We start from the raw sequence: 18,486 nt of genomic DNA on the forward strand, positions 1-18,486 counted from the left end.
CGGCCGCGCAGCACCGGGCCGGGCCGTTCCCGCCGCCGCCGCCATCGCCATGGGCCGGGCGCGCCGCAGGCACAACTGGAAGGCGCGGCTGCCGCAGGGCACCGCGCAGCCCCCGCCCGCCGCCGAGCCGCTGGAGCTGCCGCTGGAGCTGGGAGGTGCGGCGGGCCCCGGCCCGGACGCCGTGTCGGGGCCGCCCGGCCCGGCCCGGCTCTCCTCTTCCTAGGCGTTATGTTCGTCATTGCGAACTGGGGCTGTTGTTAACGTTGCTAAAGCGACCGTAGAGTTGCTGAGATTAGCATTATTGCCATGTCTTTACTGTATTTTTATTATACTTTTATTGGAAGTATTAAAGTTATTTTAAAGTATCGCATAGGCTTTGCATTGATAGCTCTGTTGAAGCAATTACTGCATTTAAGCAATTCCTTATTAAAGCAATTACTAAAAATATGTTTAGCATTTGCATCCTCAAATGTTACTTTAAAAAACCCCACGTTTGTTATACTATTTTTAGTATTCAAGCTTTAGTCATACGGATTTTTAGTATTAAAAATTGCTTCTGTCTGGGAGAGGCAGGAGGCTGCGGGATCACGCCAAGACACGCTGTGTCCTGGGCTGCTCCGCTGCCCCCTGACCCTGCGGGAATTAAAGAAAAAGGCAAAAATTTCATTATGTTACAAAAGTCAAGGAAAATTACCCTCACGGCTATAGTAAGCACGGGGTTATCGAGTCCCCAGTTTCTTGGTCTTTTGCCCTTGCTGATGATGTAGGGGTTTTTTTTGGCTGGGGGTGAGGGTTGTGTTTGTTTAAGACAGCTAAATGTAGTACGGTTTGTGATAAGCCTGTTAGGCAGTGTGCTGAAAATAATCCACCTGGCACAGGTGAATAATCAAACACGTGCTTTCAGATGAAGCAACGCTGAAGGGAATTGATGGAAGTAATGCCCTGGTCCTGCCAGCAAAAAAAGCAAAGAAGAAAAAAGTAGCGTGTGTTGTGCAACAACAGAAGAAACCCCTAAGCAAGAAACAGAAGAAAAACCTGCAGAAAGTTTTAGAGCAGAAGGAAAAGAAAAAACAGGTATGTTGCTGCTTGCTGGTAACTCCAGCTTTGTGACTTCTGTTAAAATAATAAAGTTAATTTAATATCAGCGTATGGAAAAGGTGGATGTTAATAAGCAGCTGTTGAGGTTTGCCTTGCGCTGTGACTCTGGCAATCCCTGATACGTGATGCGATTGCGTTGCTGGTGTCAAAAACCAGAGGTGGAGCGACCGCTCTGCAGTGCCAGCGAGCGGTTTTCGGGATGTGAACTGTCAGGGGCGTCTCAAGGACGTGCAGATGCTGAAGTTTCAGAGTTGATGTCACAACAGCATTAGCCATCCCTTTGCTGGGCGTTTTGGCAAAAACATGCCACCACCCATGGACTCTTGAGTGTAACTCTAGTGGGGAAGAGCATTCCCCTCCCTCTCAATGGGTCAGGTGTTGCAGGAACACATCATTTCTGGGTCCTGGTTCCCGTTCTCTCTTTGACCCTGACTGAATAGATGAGTGTTGTGAAGTACATCACTAGCAAAGTAAATGACATTATGTTTTAAAAGCATTCTGTGAAACATTGTATGAGAGGCTTTGTCCTGCTGCGAAATGCAAAGCTTGATGCACCCCTAACTCTGCTACTGCCGGTGCTTCTGAAATGTTTATTTCCAGCTCTTGTATATTTTCTGTATGCGAATAGAGCTTTTCTGTCTTTGTAAAAGCTTTCCAGGTGAAACTCCTGTTCGTTTTAGTGTCTGAATAATGGTTTTGACAAATGAACTCTGTGTTTGGAGGTAGTTTAAAAGTGCGGCTGTCTGACCTCCTGCGAGCGCTGTGTCCCACGTGGGGGAGTGGCAGGGAGGCTTCCATTGCTCCAGCATTTTAGTTCAAATCCATCTTCTTCGCTGTTGTTTGAAGGGTGCAGCTGAGCTTTTCCTTGCAGCGATGAAGGGTCAAGTCCGCATTTCTATTTTTGCTCTAGTGCAGGGCTGAGATCTTCATCAGAGACGACTGACCATGTTAGCAGCAGGAACATCTTTACAACTTGACAGCACGCCCTTTAAAACTCAAGCGCAAATCTTTCCTGGTGAAAATAAGCACTGATTTTGGTTGTTTTTCCCAAATAGCGAGCTGAGTTGCTGAGCAAGCTGAATGAGGTCCAAGCTTCTGAGGCAGAAATGAAACTTCTGTACACTACTTCCAAACTGGGTATTGGGGAGCGCATGTATCAGACTAAAAGGTAAAGCGTTATTTGGAAAGAACCATTCTGGTTTATCGCTGTGGTTGAAAACTTGCAACCTTCTTAGCTTTTTTTGCTTGATCTATTTTTTTTTTTCCTTCTTACTGCATACAGGTTCTTCAGAATGGATGGAGTTAAATAATTTTCTGTTTTTATCTGATAATGTGGTAGTTATTTTCTTGTTTGACTGACATCTTCTTGAGAGGATGTTAGTTAAAATAACTAGGTCATCCCTTTCATAAGGGACGAGGTGGGTGACAATTACATCTGCATACTTTTACAAATTATGCTAAACTACATAATTGGTGGATAAACATTTACTTTTTTGTTGTATTGGAAAACGTTGACTGATGCAATCCTTAGTTACTGAATTTATCAAGAGCTGCATTTTGGCAGAAGTTGAAATAAATTAAACTACAAAGATGTCTTCTGAAGAAATGAATAAATATCAGTATAGAACGAGCTTAGATACGAAACCAGCAATCGGGTCAGCCAAGGCTTTACCTAGCAGAGTTGTGAAAACCTCCAAGAATGGAGATCCTTGGAGAACTGGGTTAACCTCTCTGGGTAACGTCTTCTCGTGCTGCGCTACACCCAAGGTGTAGCAGTTTTCCCTATTTGAGTAAAACCTGGGTTCAGACTCAGGCAGTGACTTTTGATGATGCAGCTTTTCTGGTTTGAGAGGAAGATGTGTCTGGCTTGAGGTCCTGGAGAGCGCTGACCAAAATGTAGTTCACGTGTTGGTGTTTTGTTCTAGGGTGATACAGGAGCCAGGGACTGCTGTACCTGAAAAGATCAGGAGCATCGGTGGTGCAAACAAGAGAAGACACAGCTCAGATTCAGAATCGGAGCCTGAGGAAGAACTCAGTAGCTCTGAGGAGGAGAAGGAAGAGCAGAAACAAGAAATTGAAAAGTCCTCAGCCAGTGATTTGAATACTGCTGAAAAGCCAGAGGAGGGCGTGAAGAAGGCAGTGGCTAACCAGCAGCCGGCTGGTCCTAGTGCGCCAGTTTGCCAGACAGCTTCCAACAAACCATCTTGCAAGCCTGCGGTTTTCATTCCAGTAGACAGGTCTCCTGAGATTCAGGTGAGGCTCTGTGAACAGGAAAGTGCTTATCAAGGGGGTTGGAAATTATGTTCTCTTCCATCAGAGTAGGTCCCTGCAGACACTATAGCATTGTCTTGTGTCTCTTGCTAATACTGCATGGCAGCATGTGAGCACTTAGGGTCCTTGTTCCGGCAAGTTGTACACGTACATGTCTGAGCTTTAAGCCTGTCTAATCTAGCAGAAGGAAAACTAGTTTTGTTTTAGGATCTAAGCATTTGTCTCTAGTTTTAAACGTAGAATCTATTAGCAGTCGTTTATTGCTTTTCTCTGGAAAACCTTGTGAAGTCACTTTTAGCTCTCCATTATGCTGTATCTTATGCTGGATAGTTTTGTTGCTATAGGTTGCTGTAGGTAGGACGTTCTGTAGAAATGGGAAAAGCTCTGCGTGTGTCTGAACAGACGAGAGAGAGTTGTGAAATGAATTTTTCCTTGAAGTGCTATATTAATAAACTCAAGGAACTCTGAAGTTTCACAGATTAAAGTGTAGGGCTTGCCAGCTGCTTTCTGGGAAGCTGTTCTGATGACTCTAGTTCTTGGACATGCCGGTGTGATATTAGCTGGTTTAGAGCTTTTCGAGCCACAAAGCTCGCAGAATTCCTTTTTGTGGGTTTTATAATCTGAGGAAGGTAACAGTTCTCAATCCTGGGGAAAACGAAAAGGGAGCGAGAGACAAAACAGTGCAACTAAAATATGTGTTTTATATTATTTAGGAAGCAAGACTAAAGCTCCCAATCCTTGCCGAAGAGCAAGTCATCATGGAAGCCATTAGTGAGAATCCCATTGTGATCATCTGTGGAGAGACGGGAAGCGGTAAAACCACACAAGTACCTCAGTTTCTCTATGAAGCTGGCTATGCCAGGTATGAGTCTTCTTTTATATGCAGCAAATGTAATTAGAAAAATTCAAGCTGAGCTCAGTCACTTCTGATTTTGTTTCTTTTCTTCTGATACGGCTGAACTGAACCTGGTCTTTTCTGTGCAGTGGTAGTGGCCATGTTGAATGGGCTTTTAAAAAATCTGAAGGGAGTAAGACTGACTTGCAAAAGTCTCTCCATGTAAGCAATCTTTTGAAACCTCTAAGGTAAAAATTTCCTTCAAAGCCACTGGCCTGTTTTTCACAGGGAGGCTTTATTGTCTGCCCGTCTCGCATAGTTTAACCTCTGCTTACAGAGGTTTGTTTTTACCTTTGCAAGAAAAGGTGTATATTTCTTAAGAACGTCTTTGAAAATAGCTGTGGCTCATCTGGCACTATTGGTAACATTGATAAGCTTGGGCACCTCGTAAGATGCTTCTTGTGAGCTGCATCGAGATGCATCCAGCTTCTGTGCTGCTGCTGCCCCAGCCTGAGTTTCTTCTGAAACGGACCCTGTTGCCAGAGCGATCTCCAGGGGAACTGGAGTTCAGTGAGCTGGAATTACAGAGAAAACATTTGGGGAAAAAATTCCTGTGGTACATGCATCTTCAGATCAATACACCTATCATAGAAGGGTTATCCCAAAGCTTCCTTTCTCTCTTTTTCATAACTAAAAGTGATACTTAATTTAGAGCCATTGTGCAGAAATCCTGTTGTCATCTTTCTAAGCATTTCTCTCTTTAAAATAAGCACCCAAACAACCCCTCCTTTTCTTTCCTTCACCCCTTTAGTTCAAACGGTACTATTGGGATCACCGAGCCTCGGCGTGTGGCTGCAGTGTCCATGTCCCAGCGAGTTGCTACGGAAATGAACTTGTCACACAGGTGAGGAGAAAAAAAGCTGAAACCTTGCTAGGAAGATAACGCTGAGATGCTCTGTGTATGTCATGGGCTGAAATCAAGACTTGCACATTGCTTGTTCAGTCTTTGGCAAAGAACTGTGGGAAAGTTGCTTATAAACTCCTCTGTGGGGTTGTCTATAAAAAAAACATACGCAGATTTGTTGCTGCTAATGGTTGTAAGTTACTTTTTAGAGAGAGCTTTGTGGAGATGGTGTGTGGGAAGTGGTCCTAGTTTGTCTCCATACGAGAAAGCGTCCCATAACAGTGAAATAATTCAAAGTGACATTGCTGTATATCCCAGCTTCTAGCATTTTGTGTGTGCTAGGCTCTGGGGAGCTGATGGTGTGCTTTTTGTCTTGTCTTGGCATCAAGTCTTAATTTAGTTAGGCTGAAGGCTGCCTCCTGGTCTGAATGAGAATTTTCTGTTTCTCCCCGTGCTTTTTCTTGTGGCTACCCCGGTATTTCTTCACAGAGTGGTTTCATATCAAATCCGATATGAAGGCAATGTTACAGATGAAACACAAATCAAGTTCATGACAGATGGTGTGCTGCTGAAAGAAATTCAGAAGGTAAATTGCTGTCCTCAGTGTTATAAAAAGGAAAGTATTTTGTATAGCTAGGAAGAGAGGCCAGTTGCTTTGCGTGGATTTGTCGCCAACCTTTCAAAGCAAAATCCCTTTCAGCACCGGAGATGTATTTCATCTCAACCCTTTATATTCCTCCCCAAGTCCCTAAACGTTAGGTTATCTATCTTGCTGTGTAAAATGAGAGCAAGGAAGAGACTCTCGGGGACTAGGCTGCTTAGTGTAGGGTAAACACATTAAACTGTGCTCAAATATGTGGGAGAGGCTACAGCCATGAGGATGGGGGGGGTCAGTGTTTTCGTAGCTGTAGGTTGTCTTCACTTAAAGATGTCCTTGGGTGAGGCTTCATGTGGTGAAATCCATCTCTCTTCTCAGGACTTTCTGCTTTCAAAGTACAAAGTCATTATTATTGATGAAGCCCATGAAAGGAGTATGTACACAGATATCTTGATAGGCCTCTTGTCTCGCATCGTGCCTCTTCGTGAAAAGGTAAGAGAAGCAGGACTTCTGTATTAGATGCAGATGTGCTGGGGAGGAGGCTGTTAGACATGAAGAGGCTCTGTGGGAGGAGTGACTCTGTGTAATGTGGAAGTTGATGGAAATCTGACGGAAACCATGAAATAACACTCAGACAACGTGTTTGTCTTTCCCTATGATCGAAGAAACACAGAGCCTACAAAAAGGGGAAAAACAGTGCATATCAGTACCAACAGATAGCTTTTCAGGCAATATTCAATTAATTTTAGACTTACAGTGCCACGAGACACATGTAAATAATTAAAATTAGCAGCCTGTTAGAAAGCAAGATGCTTACTGTTGCACTGGAATAAGCCGCCAACGGCAGTGCTTAGGAGGAGAAGTTTCAGGGCAGACATCATGAAGTGTTTGGTCCTGAGCGATGCTGAGGGCCGAGGCTGGTGGACCGCAGGGCAGTGCTTGGCATCTGTGTTTGTTTTACTTATGGATGGAGAGAGAATGCAGTGGTTTAAAGGCAGGTCACTGTCAGCATCAGGATTGCCAGCGTGGGTTTTTGTGTATTTTAAGACACGTCGCATTTGAAGCTGTGTGTATCCTCTGTCACTTGACAGAGTGCTTTTGTCGTCTTAGATTTTGAGTGCTTTGGTGCAGAAACTTGTATCCAGTCCGGCTAATAGCTGTGGGTTTGTGTGCTGTGTAGCTTACCTGCCGCCTGCTTTCAGGCACAGAATAACACGTTTGTGTCCTTGCAGAAGGGGCTGCCGCTGAAGCTGATCGTCATGTCGGCCACCCTTCGTGTTGAAGATTTCACCGATAACAACAGACTGTTCTCTGTTACACCTCCTGTTATTCAGGTATCGTCCTCATTGGGATCTGCGTCAGATGCAATGGCTGAAATACAGTGAGGGCTTCCTTTATAAAACCAATTAAAAAATAGGGGCACTCTAATCTTTCCAGTTGGTGCTGAAATCTTTCAGATATCAATTTTAAAATAGTTATTTTATTTAGACTATTGTTTCTTTTGGGACTTGGTGTTTTTCTTTCCACTTTTATCAGAAAACTGCCCCGGCAGAATCTGATTATCTTGAAAAACTGTAAGTTATGGTTCAGGAGAACTAGAAAGCCTCAATCTGAGTTGATGATCTGAAAGAGAGAAAAGTTTTTGTTTCTAGCTTGGTTTTGTGGTGTTCAGGGTAGCCAACACTGATAACTTCTGCAGGTCCAGTGTTTTGTAGGTTACCAAAAACAAGAGCTGAACAGAAATACAGGGTGAGCTTTTCTAGTTCTCCCATGAAAGCTGTAATGATTGTGCTGGAGTTATGACAGCAAACAAACCCTTTTTTTGTATTTCCTCTCTAGGTAGATGCAAGGCAATTCCCTGTAACCGTTCATTTTAACAAGAAAACCCCCCTAGATGACTACAGTGGGGAGTGCTTCAGAAAGGTGTGTAAAATCCATCGAATGTTGCCCTCAGGTAAGGTCACTGCTGAGAACCTCTCTAATTCTTTACACTTAACATGTCTAAAGTTTTCTGGATAGTTTTTTGGGGGAGGTTTTTGTTGGTTTTTTTGTTTTGTTTGGTTTGGGGTGAGTTTTTTTTGTAAGTTGAACATGAGACTGCAATGATGTATTGTGTGCTTTTACTTAGAAGGTTTTTCTTATGAAAATTACCCTTCAATTAAATCACAGTTACTTTAGCATGCTTCTTGAGGGATTAGTAGAAGACACATGCAGTCAAACACCCTGTTCCTCCTTGGTACTTCCCAATATATTCGACCTGTCTTTTGTCAAGAACGAGATCTGAAACTTTCCAAGGTGAAATACCTATGCTGAGGTTGAGAGTGATTTCTTCTCTTACAGGTGGGATTTTGGTGTTTTTAACAGGCCAGGCAGAAGTTCACTCTCTCTGTAGAAGGCTAAGGAAAGCTTTTCCGTTCCAAAAAAACAACACTGCAGGTAATGCTATAGAATAAAGGACTGTTAAACTTTGAATTTATCTCACTGAGAAATGAGCTTACTTTGCACCTAAAAAATAAGAGCTTTTATTTAAAAAAACGAAAAAACAAGGGTTGGGGAAAGGGCTCAATGTGGATGATTTTGATGACTGGTTGTTAAGTTTGTGCTGTTTTGAGTTTGGGGAAAAGGTTTACGTGTATGATCCCTTCCAGTTCCCCAGAATCCATTGCATTTCTTCACTTACTCTGTTAGTTGTGAATTAAAGTGGAAATGCTGCTGCTTGTTGGTGGCTGTTTGTTTTCAGGATAGTGGAATTTCCCAAGATGACTTTAGAAACTCAAATTCTAATATAGCTCAGCTAATCGTCTCCTAAACCTCAAGGCATACAGTTGCTATGTGTGCTGCTGTCGATCCTCTGTATGGTTCCTAAATGGAATTACGACGTTAAACTTGTGTGTCATCCCTGTCCCCTCTGCCTTTGATGTGACTATTTGCTTCTTTCACACTGTGACACTTTTTGAATCCCCAGAAAGATGGGAGTGGGACCAGACTCTCCCTACTACCTTTTCTGAGAGGAAAGCATGCTCAGCTAACAGTAATTCCACTGGCTGTTTTTGTAGGAGGAGATGATGCCAAAGAAGAATCAGTGGAAGAAATCAGAAAATTTAAGAAATCGAGGAAGCGGAAGAAAGTTATGGTAATGTGTGATGGCTAGAATTCCTCCAAGAGACAGGAAGGAGCAGGTACCTCCCTGCAAAACAGTACTCCTGTGTAGCTGTGTTTCTTACCAGGCTGGTTTAGACTTGCATGAAGCCTTATAGCCTACATATGTCCCCTCAGGAAATCCAGTAATACTGCCTACACTGGTAACTGCTGCATTATGAGCAGCAGAGTGCTAAAATGTGTCCCTGGATACTATGGGCAGGAGGTTGATTTCGGTTGAGTACTGACTATTAAAACTTTAATGGAAGGCGTTCCAGACTTGCTGGCTCCAGGGCTGCTCCTCATCTCGCCGTTTGTTACCCAAAATTGAGACCAATGCATCTGTGACGAAGGGTAGCCTTTGGCTTCCACCTGAGTCCCACATGCGCTTTGTTAGCAGGAGATCTTGATGTTATAGACATACCGTCCACTGACATTGGATCCTGGTAGCTGAAGGGGCCTGAAGTAAAGAAATTTTACCCTTTCCCACTGCCTTCCAAGTGAAGAAGCTTGGCTCAGCACAAAATGCTGTTTAAAATACTTTGGTTATTCCCCCCTGCCTCTCACAGTTACCAAGTGCTGAACCTCAGCCTTAAAATACAAATGAAATCTCTCAATCCCTCTGTCGCCTTCAGGTCAACAAATGTTGGGAGTAAGCGCTCAGCTTTGCTTTCAAAGCAATAAAAAGTGCTGTTTGTGTCTCCCCCTTAATGCTCTGTGGTTGTCTTTCCTGTCTTTCTCAGACACTCCCCAAAATTGATCTGGACAATTACTCGGTTGTACCAGTGGATGAAGGAGATGAAGACAGAGACGCTGAAACCGATGATGATATTGCAGGATCTGATATTGACCTTGATTTAGGAGATGGAGACTCAGAAGAAGGTTTGGCACTTACAAAATAAAAATTTGGTATCTCCTGTTAGCTGTGAAATGTGCGACATAAGCTAGTTGTCCTTTACTAAACTGGTGTGATAACACAGCAGACCTGTGTCATGGAAAAGCTACTGAGATTTTCCAGCTTCAGCTTTGTACCAAATACTTCACTGCTTTTAAGTGAAGTGGTGCTTCTGAAGACATTGTTGGGACTAAGGCTGGAAGTTGACTTGCCGTGTATTTAACAATGTTGGTTTGTTTCTTCACAGATGAGAAATCTGATTCGTCCCTTCCACTCTATGTGCTCCCGCTGTATTCTTTGCTAGCACCAGAGAAACAAGCAAAGGTAAAGGATTTATTGTCACAATGAGTAAATGATCCTTATAGATATGCGTGATCATTGTCTAAAGTCACATGCACTTTGTGAGTTAAAATTTCCATCTTGGCCTATCCATCAGCAGGCAGGCTTGAGTGGCCCAATGGGCAAGTTGGGATGGGATCGGAGCAGGCCTTGCTTGGGCTGGGATCTCCCTAATGTGCCAGTTCAGCGGGTTGGGAGAGATGAAAAGTGGCAGTCCTGCAGCATGTTAAAATTAGTCATGGCCCCGCGGTATGTCAGGATCCCGCTGCCAACAGGCAGTTCATACAAATTCTTGCATTCCCTCTTGGGCTTTGGAGGTGGCAGCAGTATTTCTAAATACGACTCAACGCTGGTGTCTGCTCCACCTGGAGCCCCTGTGGATGTTTCTGAGGGATTAACTGAGCTGGACAGAGAGCTCCAGAGCTGGAGACAAAGAGTTAAGTCTTTGGTTTCACTCTCGGGTTTCACCTGCAATGCCATATGCCTTGTCATCCCTTTGTAACCCATCCAAGTTGACTGCCTGTCTTTTTGCTGTTGTTGGCAGTGCATCTCACGTGCCCATCTGTTTCTTGTAGGTATTCAGGGCTCCACCTCCTGGCACTAGATTGTGTGTTGTAGCCACCAACGTGGCTGAAACATCACTTACCATCCCGGGCATCAAATATGTGGTTGACTGTGGAAAGGTCAAGAAACGTTTCTACGACAAAATTACTGGGGTTTCGTCTTTCAGAGTCACTTGGATATCTCAAGCTTCAGCTAACCAGCGGGCAGGTCGGGCTGGTCGGACGGAACCAGGGCACTGTTACAGGTTAGCTAGCTGCCGTGGAGAGGGTTAGGAGAAACAAAAAGCCCAATGAGCATCAGTGTGAATTTGACAGCTTCCCTCGTCCTGCTGCCCCTTTCACAAGGACCTAGTTCTGCATGAAACGTTTTGGTTTTGTCTGCTCTTCTTTCAAGCCAAACGTGAACTGTCACTGGTGATGTTGATTTGACAGTTTGGCTTCTCAGGGGCCTTTCTCTTGCAGAAAACCCTTTTTTTGGTGGCCAGATTAGCATGGATTCCACTCCAAGCCAAGTCAATTTTTTGTGAATAAGGCGGTATGCTCCAACCATGTGAATAATTACCTGGTTACGTAAACAGTACCCACAGCTGCCTTTTTTTAAATCCCTTGCCGATTTTTCATGCATATCTTTTGAGTTAAGATTTCTTTTAAGTCTCTAAGCAGCACTTCTGGTCCACTAGGTTATACTCTTCAGCAGTCTTCATGGACTTCGAGAAATTTTCTGCTCCAGAAATAACAAAGCGACCAGTAGAAGACTTGATTCTGCAAATGAAGGCATTAAATATAGAAAAGGTGAGGTGTAAATTGGCTTTGTACTACAGTGCTCATTAAACTGGTTGCCCCTAGGAGCCAGAAACAAACACAGATGTCTTTTATCATCATTGCTTGAGGCTGTGCCTTGCGTTAGAAATTAGGATCCTGCGACTTGATTTTGGTTCTGCAAATTGCAGAAGCTGCTATGAATTCCACCAGGCCTTAACAGACGTGTTTGTTCAGGTAATAAGAGCTTTCTTATATACTTACTAGTGAAAAAACCCTGTCCAAACAGGGTTTGTGTTTTGGAGATACTTGAGCGCTTTCAGAAAGCACAATACTTAAAGTTAGACCTTAAAGCAGCCTGCCCTAGGCGGTGCCTGGAGTCAGTGGCAGCTAAGGGTGACATTGGTATTCCTGTTTCCTAATGTTTTTGTTCTAAGTGTTTCCTCCCATTATATGTCGTTTCCTCTCCCTCCTGGCAGACATCCTAAATGCTTTTCTTTGGTATATGTAACCAGAGGGGAAGGTTTCACACCCTTTCAGGACTTCTTACTGCATTCAGACTGTTTTTCAGTGGGAGCCGTGTCAATGATGTACTGAGAGGCGTTTTCTCTTGGTGTCCGCAGGTAATCAACTTCCCGTTCCCAACACCACCTCCAGCAGAAGCACTTGCAGCAGCTGAGGAGTTGCTGATAGCCCTCGGTGCCCTGAAGGAACCCCCTATGACGGGAAGGTAACATTGTGGTCCCCCACAAAGTTCCTCCCGGCACTGCTGCTCGGCCTCCACTGTCGAGGCAGTGGGCACTGCTGTCCTCCCGCCTGCTTTTCGATCTCAGCCCTCGCATCTGAGGGTGTGCTTTTGTACACAGACTGGCTTCATTTTAACAGTCTCTGGTTCACCTCTGTTTGTTTTACTGGCCCTGGGTGTGTTTGGGCAGGGAAGGACTATGCTAGGAGTGTGCCATGCAGGGCAGGTGGGAGCTGCGTGAGGAAGAGGAATCTTTCCCCCAGCCTTTGGGACCAGCACAAAACAGAATCTGAGAAAACACATCAAATTAATTGGGCTGCCAAAACCAGAAACACAGACTTGTTCTAATGCAGAAGTTACATCATTACATGACTTTTCTCTTCCTCCCCCAGGCTGAAGCAGCAGCTGGCAGCAAAGCTGAGTTGCCCTATTAGTCCCCTGGGCAGAATAATGGCCACTTTTCCTGTAGCCCCCCGCTATGCGAAGATGTTGGCATTAAGCAGGCAGCACGACTGCCTACCATACACCATTACCATAGTGTCTGCAATGACCGTCCGGGAGCTTTTTGAAGAGTTTGACAGGTAAGTGAGTTAGCCTGACATCCTATTTACAGGATACATCACCTTGTCACAGCTGATGCCTCTCTTACGTTGAGGCCCCGCTGCATGTAAGCACAATACTCATTTCTGCTGTTTTGTGTTTCTTTTAGGCCAGCAGTAAGTGAGGAGGAGACGGCGAAACTGAAGGGGAAGAAAGCAAGGCTTTTACAGATGCAAAGGATCTGGGCTGGGCAGGGGCCGATGCAAAAACTAGGAGACCTCATGGTGATGTTAGGTATTGCAGACCGCGATTTCCCTGTACTGTTAACTTCCATTCTGTTCTCCTCCCTGTCACCCTGAGCTCTCAGCTTTATACAACCAAAGGCATCCTCGTGCTGTAGGACTAAGTCCAGCCGTATATTTTCTAGGCTGTTCTCTGGGCAGCCTGCCAGCATCCCAGGCTAATGACGAGTGGGAACTGTGATACGCACATGCTGACTATGACAGTACTGTCCCACAGTTGGTTTAATTAGGAGAACTGGTCAGCTAAGTCGTGTTCTCCACCCGACTGTTTACTTCCAGGAGCAGTGGGGGCTTGTGAATATGCTGGGTGTACTCGTAAATTCTGTGAAGAAAATGGGCTCCGATACAAAGCCATGCTGGAAATCAGGCGCTTGAGAGGGCAGCTGACGACAGCAGGTAGGCGGGTTTTGAGAGGAATCGCCGTGTTTATTCTCTTTCGCGGGGTGACAAATCAACTGGGCTGTTTGTTGCAACCTTTTTTTTTCTATTGAATCTTAACTCACCTTTTTTCCCCCGCAGTGAACTCGGTCTGCACTGATGCTGGTCTCTATGTTGATCCAAAGATGAAGCCCCCAACAGAAGCTCAAGCAACTTACTTGAGACAGATTGTGCTGGCAGGGCTGGGGGATCACGTTGCCCGAAGGGTTCAGGCAGAAGAGCTCCTAGATGACAAGTGGAAAAATGCCTACAAGGTAAACAGCTTGATTTGACTGAATTCCTCTTCCCCTGTGTGGCAGAAAGACGCTCTTGTGCAAAGCTTGGGCTTCTGGCTGGATGTAACATTGGGGCCGCGTGTGCTGACTTTCTACAGCTTTTCTCCATGGAATTTAAGTTTCCATTGTTGCAATTTCCCAGTCCTCACGTAGGAATTGTTATAGAAAAGCTAAGAAGTAGCATTAGTCCATCTTGCAAAGTGCTTGATGTCTCCAGAGAAGGTGAAGCAGAAAATTATGGGGTTATTAAAAACCTCCATCACTTAAGGAAACCATATAAATGTACATCTGAGAGAGACTGAAATTTGATGCAATCAAGAAATTGGATTGCCAGTAATTCGTCTTACTCTGCTTCAATCTTCTGTGCTTTCTTAAAGACTGCTCTCCTGGACGACCCAGTGTTCATCCATCCAAGCTCAGTCCTCTTCAAACAGCTCCCAGAGTTTGTGGTGTATCAAGAAATCGTTGAGACTACAAAACTGTATATGAAAGGTGAGGCTGCTGCGGTCCCTGCAGGAGGTTCTGCAGGTATGGTGAGGAATTCAGAAATGCCTTAGCAGAGTGTTTCCCTTGCTGCGGTGACTGAGCGCTCTCCTTACAGAGTGGTCGTGCTTCCTGGGATTTGGATCTTTATGCTTTCTAGATCTGGATCAGGGGAAAAATTGGCCTGGTTTATTCTTTGTCTAGCAGAATTGGCTGGAGCAAAGCTCGGCTTTTGAAATAGCTGCTCTGCACCATCCTTGTCAGCAATAGCTACCTATTGCTGGTCTCTGAACAGAAGAACATTAAAAAGTTGACTTGAAAAATGAGATACAAGTAAATCCGTGGAGGTGAGATCCTGACCATGCACTGTACTCATGGGAGTGCTAGCGAGTGGCGGCCCTTGGCAGCAAGCCTGCATTCAGGTGTGTGATTTCCCTTCCTAAGGTGTGTCTGCAGTTGAACCCGAGTGGATTCCTGCCCTGCTGCCGCCGTACTGCCACTTTGGGAAGCCTCTGGAAAATCCTCCTCCATCTTACTGCCCCGAAACAGGCCGAATTCGGTGTCACAGACCAAGTGTCTTTTGTAAGTGTCTTGAAAAATGTCACTCAGTAGTTTTGTCCGAGAGCTGCTCTATAGTTATTGCAGTGCTGCTTTTAACAAGACTGTCAGCAGACCAGAAAGGTCAAGCTCAGCTTGGACTGTTCAAAGAGCTTAACAGTGGTTTGAGTAGCTCCGTGGGATTCGTAGCATTTAAATATCAGCATCTTCCCATTGGCATGGGCATTTTATGCCCATCTGCTCCCCCTGTGAAGGAGCAAGGCTGGCTGGGTGGTGGCAGTATCCTCTCCACTTCTCTTAGGCCCTGTGTTGTCGCATCTCCCTTGGAAATGTTCCCTCCTCTTTGAGCATTTAGGAGACTCGGTGTGATCTTTCTTTCCAGATCGAGTTAGCTGGCAGCTCCCTGCTGTGGAGGTTGATTACCCAGAAGGTATTGATCGCTACAAATACTTCGCCAGGTTCCTGCTTGAAGGAAAAGTAAGTGTGTTCCAGCTGCGTTACTTCCCAGATGTTAGCAATAAGTTTTTAGCCCAGTTTTTGAAGGAGATGAGCCTTGTGGCTTCTTTCTTTGTGTGCGTGCCCACGCCTCATAACTTGCTGGTGGCTGGAGGAGTTTGCTGCAGTTGGTGGGGTGGGGAAGCGTTGTGGTTTAATCCCAGTTAGCAGCCAAGCACCACACAGCCGCTCCCTCACTCCCCGTCCCGTGTGTGTCCCCCCCCTGCTCCCGGTGGGATGGGAAGGAGAATCGGGAAAGAAGGGAGAACTCATGGGTTCAGATAAGAACGGTTTAATAACTGAAGTATAATACTAACAATAGTAATAATGAAATATAATAATAATAATGGTAATGAAAAGGAATATAACAAAAAAAAAGGGGGGGGGGGGGAAACAGTGATGCACAATGCAGTTGCTCACCACCCGCTGACCGATGCCAGAGCCGCGATCCGTCCCTCCTGGCCAACTCCCCCCTGTTTATATACTGGGCATGACGTTCCATGGTATGGAATACGCCTTTGGCTAGTTCAGGTCAGCTGCCCCGGCTCTGCTCCCTCCCAGCTTCTTGCACACCTGCTTGCTGGCAGAGCATGGGAAACTGGAAAGTCCTTGGCTTAAGATAAGCGCTACTTAGCAACAACTAAAACATCAGAGTGTTATCAACATCATTCTCACACTAAATCCAAAACCCAGCACTGTACCAGCTACTAAGAAGAGAGTTAACTCTGTCCCAGCCGAAACCAGGACAGGAAGGTATCTTTAAAATATGAAACAGCATGAAAATCAGCATTTGGGTGAAGGAGACCCCCAAATTTAAGTCCTGTTTTTGCAAAGGAAAAAAGCTATAGCTCGTGTCTTTGTCCATTCTGAGACACAAGAGTCATCTAGCAAGCCAGTCTCACAACAAGACTGGTATGGAGACATGGATGGGAGAGAGATGGTAAGAGGATACGGGATGGAAATCTATAGCAGTCCAAGTTCATTGATGATTGGCTCCACAGAACAATTCATTTACCTTGTTCATTATATACTTGTTATAACAAATCTTCCAGGTCATTGAAAAGTTGCGTTCTTATAGCCGGTGTCTGCTGTCCAGTCCCCTCATAATGCTGAAGACATGGTCCAAGTAAGTTGTTAAAAACAAACTTAAGTTTGTCGTCTCCACCGAACACTTTTAATTTCCTTTAAAAAAAAAGTAAAAATAAAAAAAAAATCAGTGCTGGGAAGGCTGTTTTAGATAGTGATCTAGGCTGTAGCTGCAGGGAGAGGAAAATGAGTTTTCTTGCCAAGAAAAATGGTGTCTCAAGAGAACTGGGTGATTGTAAGGGCAGTACGGAAGCACACAGCAGCCCGCTGGTCACACTGACCTCTGCGGGCTGCTTCATACAAAGAAATTGCTCACACATGTAAGAAACTGTCAGGTGAGCACTACTACTTTCCTTGCTTTTCTTTGCAGTTTGGCCAATTACACTGTCTTTATTTCTTTTCAAAAACATGTTTCCAACAGACCATGTTTTTCTTGTGGTTTTGGTTACATTTAAAGAACTGTGACCCTCAAAAGGACTGTCAGCTATTGCTTCCCTTGCTGTCCCCCCCATGTCCTCTCTTGGTTACCAAAATAACCTTTCTCTGAGTTTTCTATGAGATTTCATGGAGTTGATAGATGCAAGGATTTTGAAAGACTTTGTTAAAAGTGACTGATGTCACTAATTGTTATCGGAGGGTCCCACAATTACAAAGTATTTTCCTTTTTTAGTCAATTCAGAGTTCAGCATGGGACCTGTGGATTCCTTTTTGCTTTACTATGTGCTATGCAGCTGCATGGCAGACAACTTCATGCTGTCAGCAACAAGAGCAACCTGCTACTTCTTTTAACAACAAAAAGTTGTGGTGGGGGGAGCAAACTACTTCTAGTGAACTTTCTTGAGCCAATGACATCTCTCTGTATCCAGAGGTCATGTGTTTCTACATCTATATGTAGCCTTTTAAAAATATTAAGAGTATGAATTCAGAAAGGTAAGCTGAATGCTGTAACACTTCGCTAAACTGTGCTAATGAACATTGGTTTATCGCACCATTTTATTTTGGACCGATTTAGACTGCAGCCCAGGACAGAAGCTCTCCTGCAGGCTCTGGTTGCAGAAAATTGTGATAATCGCGATGCTTTACTGGCTGCATGGAAGAAAAATCCTAAATGTAAGTGTTCTGCTTGCTTAATTATTAGTCATATCAGCGCAGACTTTGTAGTACCTCGAGCACCGTTGAATTATAATTTAAAAAATAGACGATTTCACTCGATAAGCTCCAGATATTTGCTATTTTCTTACCAGAAACAGTAATGCTCTGTGTTTGGTTCTTGTGAAGAACTGGAGTTCCTTGTGCTTTAGAAAGCAAAATTTATTTGTATTTTAAGAATTTTTTTTCTGTAGTTCTAACCACAGTTGAAATGTTTGGTTTGGGCTTTTGAAATATTGGATGGTACTGTCAGTGCATACAGGAAATGTTTTTTTTCCCCAGGTAAAATGGATTTTGTTCAATATTAGAGTACTAGATTATAAGAGTTCTTTATAGAAGCAGCAGCAAAGTGATGCAGTGACGGCTTTCACAGTAATTCTCCCATACTTGATACTTTTATATCTGCATGCAGGTGTCCAAGCTCCAACACTGTCCCAGTGATGGAAAGTTGGTTCTTGCTCTCAGCCTGTGAGCAGGGTGATGCCACAGGACCTCATCTTTCCAGCAAAACCGCTCCAGTCCCTGACTCCCATAGCTGTCTAATCGCTCCTCTCTTGCATTCCAGATTTGCTCGCAGCCTATTGTCAGTGGATCCCCGAAGCTATGCATGATGATCTAGCCAAGAAGTGGCCACCAGTAGCACTGTGAAGTGCCTGACTCTGTTCTTGATGGACTCCTTTTCTCCAAGATGTTTTGAGAGCTTGGGTTTCCTTGGAAATCTGATGACACAGATGGACTTGCTAACTCTTAGCGATACCTTTTTGTAAGCGAACTGGGTGTTATTCTGGTTTTCTGGGAAGCCCTCTGTGTTCCCAGAAGCCCTACCAGCTGTTTCGCTGGTATTTTGTAATATTAACGTTTGGATAATTTTATCCATTGTATTTTACAGATTTTTTTTTTTTTAATCTGAAGTTTCTCTTTGGACTATATTAGTCATATGGACTACAATAAATACGTATAGTTCTTGGTTTGGATGGGAGAAATGTTTTCTCTGTGGGATGCTGCAATGAGCAGA

At 44.4% G+C, this 18,486-nt stretch overlaps 1 protein-coding gene across 1 annotated transcript; it reads left to right on the plus strand.

The window, feature by feature from the left end:
• The first annotated feature begins 49 nt into the window (after window positions 1-49).
• On the plus strand, window positions 50-18,441 carry DHX37 (DEAH-box helicase 37). The gene is made up of 27 exons (XM_050906845.1): window positions 50-155; window positions 905-1,074; window positions 2,154-2,266; window positions 3,024-3,351; window positions 4,083-4,231; window positions 5,016-5,108; window positions 5,598-5,694; window positions 6,085-6,198; window positions 6,939-7,040; window positions 7,546-7,660; window positions 8,047-8,142; window positions 8,763-8,839; window positions 9,588-9,726; window positions 9,987-10,063; window positions 10,654-10,886; window positions 11,322-11,433; window positions 12,024-12,130; window positions 12,538-12,726; window positions 12,855-12,979; window positions 13,267-13,383; window positions 13,507-13,679; window positions 14,078-14,192; window positions 14,628-14,765; window positions 15,124-15,218; window positions 16,289-16,362; window positions 17,335-17,432; window positions 18,037-18,441. Exons 1-27 carry the CDS (start codon window positions 50-52, stop codon window positions 18,117-18,119), a joined length of 3,435 nt encoding a protein of 1,144 aa, XP_050762802.1. The 3' UTR covers window positions 18,120-18,441.
• The last annotated feature ends 45 nt before the right edge of the window (window positions 18,442-18,486 follow it).

This window comes from Gymnogyps californianus, chromosome 16, assembly GCF_018139145.2.
Source record: "Gymnogyps californianus isolate 813 chromosome 16, ASM1813914v2, whole genome shotgun sequence".
In the NCBI taxonomy this organism is placed as follows: Eukaryota; Metazoa; Chordata; class Aves; order Accipitriformes; family Cathartidae; genus Gymnogyps; species Gymnogyps californianus.

Excerpts from the sequence above, each read along its gene's own strand:
- DHX37 (XM_050906845.1), top strand. The coding sequence starts at position 50 with ATGGGCCGGGCGCGCCGCAGGCACAACTGGAAGGCGCGGCTGCCGCAG. Across the intron at positions 156-904 it reads GCTGCCGCTGGAGCTGGGAG|ATGAAGCAACGCTGAAGGGA; the intron begins GTGCGGCGGGCC and ends ACGTGCTTTCAG. Across the intron at positions 15,219-16,288 it reads GGTTCCTGCTTGAAGGAAAA|GTCATTGAAAAGTTGCGTTC; the intron begins GTAAGTGTGTTC and ends CAAATCTTCCAG.